The 5,012-nt window shown below is 25.0% G+C and overlaps 1 protein-coding gene across 1 annotated transcript; it reads left to right on the top strand.

The window, feature by feature from the left end:
* Window positions 1–3,220: 3,220 nt before the first annotated feature.
* Window positions 3,221–4,749, top strand: LOC129607459 (nucleoporin seh1-like). The gene is made up of 4 exons (XM_055518491.1): window positions 3,221–3,428; window positions 3,510–4,159; window positions 4,232–4,377; window positions 4,433–4,749. The coding sequence occupies exons 1-4, from the start codon at window positions 3,318–3,320 to the stop codon at window positions 4,609–4,611; spliced, it is 1,086 nt and encodes a 361-aa protein (XP_055374466.1). The 5' UTR covers window positions 3,221–3,317; the 3' UTR covers window positions 4,612–4,749.
* The last annotated feature ends 263 nt before the right edge of the window (window positions 4,750–5,012 follow it).

Raw genomic sequence — 5,012 nt, 5'->3', positions numbered from 1 at the left:
GCGCGAGATTTTCATCCAATGAAAATGCAAGGTCAGGAGAAATTTTCTTTAAATGTGTTTGTAATTTATTGTTTATTTTTTTCTGTTTTGTATTAATGTAAAATTATTAAAGGTATTTTATTACTAAAAAAAAATTCTTTGAATTAATTTTTAAAGGGAGAATATAATAAAATATAAAAATAAAATAATAAAAACAAAATAGAAGCAAAAATCAGCTGAAAGCATGTGCTTTTTACCCATTTAAAGCAAAGTAGAATATACGAGTACTTATGACAATTTATTTTTATTAATGATATTAAATTTTTTTTTTTTTTTCATTTTACTTATTTATTCATGTAGGTATATAAGTACATATACCGTTATTTCATTTTAGAGCAAATAGCTAAATTTTATCATTCTATTCCTACTTAAATTTTGTTTACTTAATATAATTAAGTAAATAAGTAAAAATAGAATGATTAAAATATTTTCATATGACAAATAAAATTCTCAAAATGTAAGAAAAATGTCAAACGATGGCATTTACTTTGAAAGGCACGCACTTAAATCTATAATCACTTAAATATTGTAAAAATGAATAGTTTTAATGCTATACATAGAATTCAATTAGGTACTTTTCCTTCGTATGTAATTACATAAATAAAACTATTGATTGTAATTAAAAAATAAAATTTTAAATTTTATTTTTGACATAACAAATTTTATTGAGCTCAGCATCAATCAGGTCCTCTCTCATACTACATTTCCCATAATTTCATGTTTTGCTTATTATTATGTGCAAATGCATGTACTTCTGTACATTTGGATGACTGACAATAGATGTCACTAATCCTACACACTATTCTAAATGTATATGAGAACAAATTCAATTGAAAATCAAATTAATTTCACTATTATTTCCGTATTGTACAATATAAAAATAAAAATGTTTACAATATTTATTATTTTAGTTAACAAAAGCAACACGTAACTACATACATACATATATGTATATGTATACGTACTTAAATAATTGAAATTGTTTTAAAATAATGTCAAAATACTTATAAGAAATTTAATTATGTACAGAAGTAGGTAAAATTTTTTATAAGTAAATTTTGTTTATTTGCGCAGTCATAACTACTTATATGTATATAGAGTGTCGGCAAATTGATTTTCTCATACCCAAAACAAAAAAAAAATATTTTCTTTTATCCAAAAAAAAAAAATTTTTTTTCGCGAATGCACAATTTTTAATGTCTAATACAAATTGTATGCATTGTATGTATAAATAAGTAATGGTGTCAATAATTTGTACTATTTTATAAATTATAAAAGGCAAAAATTCTAAATAACAAGAGACAATAATAAAATAAATTTTATACTACTTTTCAAGCAAATTATACTCTCGAGTACAAATTACACTCAATTGAGTGTGTGCTAATTCCAACAATTAAAATTTTAAATATTAATAAAATAAAAATTTGAGACAAATTGAAAAATATTTTTTTACTCACATTTTTTAGTTTCCATATTTGGGTTAAAAAAAATTTTCACTTCAGAATTCCTTTATTGGTAAGAAGTAGACAAAAAAAAAATTGTAAAATCTAGTTAAATTGCTGTTTTCTTTAACTTAATCCAAAATATTTCGTGTCACTGGTTATTTTCTGGTCTTAAAAAGCACCTCTTGTTGTTGTTTTTTTTTCAATTTTCTTTAATTATTTTTCAAAAAAATTTTGATTATAAAAACTTTGATGAGGTAGGTTTTAATTTTCTTCTATTAAAAATTTTTTTTCTCTTTTATTAATATTTATGTAGGTACATACAAACACACACACCCATGCATGCATATATAAAATGACTTTATGAATTAGAAAAAAATTTTCTTTTATTAAATTAAAGAACTTTTTTCTTTTGTTTTCTTTTTGTTATTTTTTTCTCCAAATATGAGTAGGATTTTGTTTAATTTTTACACTGTGATTTTCATTTCAAAAAAATTTCTTTTTTTTTTATTTAAATTTAAAATATTTTCTTAATTTAATTTAAATTTTATTTTTTTTTTCTCTCTTTTTTTAGAATAAATATTTTGGTTCCTTAAACTTCTACTAAATAAACCAAGTTATTTATGGCCAATAACGTCGCACAATACCAACAACTTTGCGGTTCGGTGAAAATATTTTTGTTTGATTACTGAAAAAAAAAAAAAAAATTTTTTATAACCACACAAACAAATGTATTGTGTACATACATTATAAGAAATTTGACATTTTAAAATGTTTTTGTGTTTTATTTTTTCCAATTATATGTATTTTTTGTTTTCTCTTTTACTCTTCTTATAGTTTACGTATCATAGAAAATTACGTATGATGAGTTTATTGTTTATGTTTTTATTAATTCAAAGAAGACAAAAAAAAACAAAATAGAGAAACAAAATTATTTTTTATTTTATTTTGATTATTGTTATTTTGTCATAATATAAGAATGTCAAAATTGATTTGAGTATGAAAACTTAGATGTCTCTGATGTGTTTCGTTTTATTGTTGAAAAATTCAGTTATAAGTGACGGGGTAATCGATTTTTGCGTAAGTGCACCATTTTTTGTTAGGAAATTTTTCGAATGATTAAAGCTACAGTATCTATTAGCCGTACACATGAACTAGTGCAATAACACGTTTGCAAAAATTATTGCGACACTGCGACAGCAAGAGTTGTACGAGATAACTTAAAAAAAACAATTCAAAGAAATCTACATATTTTTGTTTATATTTTTATTTTTTTTTATACTCTTAATTTTTCCCTTGAAATTATAATATAATGACTATTTTACTCGCAATTTTTATTTCCATTTTAAAAGTGACGTTTGTTATTCAATTGTTGAAGCATGTTGCAGCGACAAAATTTAAATTTTTCCAAATTCTACGACTTCTGCTTGGCGCTGCATTATAACCTATAACATTTAAGTCAGTATTTTGAATAATATTTTGATATTTTGTGCGTCATACTTGTATGAAAACAACCTCATTATTGCCTTAAAACAAGTTAATTAACTATCTAATCTAATAATATGTCATTCCACATTGATGTTCTATTCCACGTGAAAACCTCTGTTCGCAGAACATAAACTATGTACTCATCATATTATATCATACTTTAAAATTTTGTTCTAAGGGTTTTTTGTTTTGTATTCATTAGTGGCATCTTCAATTGACATTTATGATTTGCTGGTTTACTGGAGGAAAGATAAACAAATAACAAATAATTGATAAGCGCATTTTATATTTTATAAACAAAAAAGCTAAAAAGACACTTCCTTTTATAATCCAACGAGAAGAAAAATAATGTTTCAAATTGATCAATTTCGTTTAGATAATAAAGAAGTTATACATGATGTTACATATGATTACTATGGAAAAAGAGTAGCTACATGCTCAAGTGATCAGACAGTAAAAGTCAGTCACGTTAAAATCAGACAAAATTATTTAAGAGTTTTTCATTTAAAACTAATTTTTAATATATGTGTTTTATTTTAGATTTGGGATTTAGACGAAAATGATCAATGGTCTGTATCAGCTAGCTGGAAAACACATTCTGGTACAATATGGCGTATTTCGTGGGCACATCCAGAATTTGGTCAAGTAATTGCAACATGTTCATTTGATCGTACCGTTGCTATTTGGGAAGAAATTGTTGGTGAAAAACCTTCAACATCTAGTGGACAAACAAAACGTTGGGTGCGACGTGCTCAATTAACAGATTCAAGAACAAGTATAACAGATTGTAAATTTGCACCAAAAACATTAGGTTTAATGCTAGCAACAGCATCAACAGATGGTATAATAAGAATATATGAGGCACCAGATATGATGAATTTATCACAGTGGCCAGTACAACATGAAATTCCTTGTAAAGTTCCTTTAAGTTGTTTAACATGGAATAAATCTATGTATATGTTACATTCACCATTAATTGCTGCCGGAAGTGATGAAACATCATCTGCTGGCGGAAAAGTTTTTATATTTGAATATAGTGAAAACTCAAGAAAATGGTCTAAAATCGAAACAATTAATAGCATTTCTGAATCTGTTTATGATATTGCATTTGCACCAAATTTAGGACGAACTTATCATAGATTAGCTGTAGCTAGTAAAGATTTACATATATTAAATATTAAGCCAATAACGTAAGTAGTTACATTGATATCAAAATTTTTCTTAATTAAATACGTAACCATTTATAATATAAAAAATTTTAGTGAATCAACTGGATTGAGTCGTTTAGAAGTGCAAAGTGTTGCACAATTTAATGATCATTATTGTCAAGTATGGAGAGTATGTTGGAATATTACTGGTACAATGCTAGCATCGTCCGGCGATGATGGATGCATCAGAATTTGGAAAAGTACATTAAGTTTTATAATTATTATGTTCAATTATTTTTTTTATATATATTTTAGTGAATGATATTAAATCATGGATATGTTCTGATATTTTGAAAACGGAAGGTTTACATCCTCCATTAGAAACACCAACTGTTCAACATATGAGTACTGAAAATAATTCGAGTACACAACAATATAAAATTTATAAAAGAGGAAATATTATTACAAATGCAACTCAAGTGCCTTGGCATTAAACGATCTTACGTGAATAGTTTTGTATAAATAAAATCCGACCTATAGCTTTGTTTTTTTTTTTTAAACGAATTGTTAAACATATTGTTACTTAATAAGTTCATAATCTAATAAAAAATTAAGTACATTGCATTTTTCACGAATCGTACATAACCTTTGTTTTTGTCTTCTGGCCGTGTTTTATAGTAGAAAAGAGCAAAAATTTTGTTTTAGAATTTTCTTTTACTTGAAATAATCCAAACGTGGATAAGAAGAAATTTACGTGCTACTACATACATTCAATACAAGCAGGAAACTTACAAACTTGAATTCATTTGCTTTGATTCGTACTTTTATTTATATTCAATTATTAATTCTACACTTGGTTATTTCTTACTTTCTGTAAGTTTTGCAAATTGTATAA

This window comes from Condylostylus longicornis, unplaced genomic scaffold, assembly GCF_029603195.1.
Source record: "Condylostylus longicornis isolate FDR11 unplaced genomic scaffold, ASM2960319v2 ptg000027l, whole genome shotgun sequence".
In the NCBI taxonomy this organism is placed as follows: Eukaryota; Metazoa; Arthropoda; class Insecta; order Diptera; family Dolichopodidae; genus Condylostylus; species Condylostylus longicornis.
The sequence above is the reverse complement of the archived record's forward strand: the minus strand, read 5'-3'. Positions and strand labels throughout refer to the sequence as shown.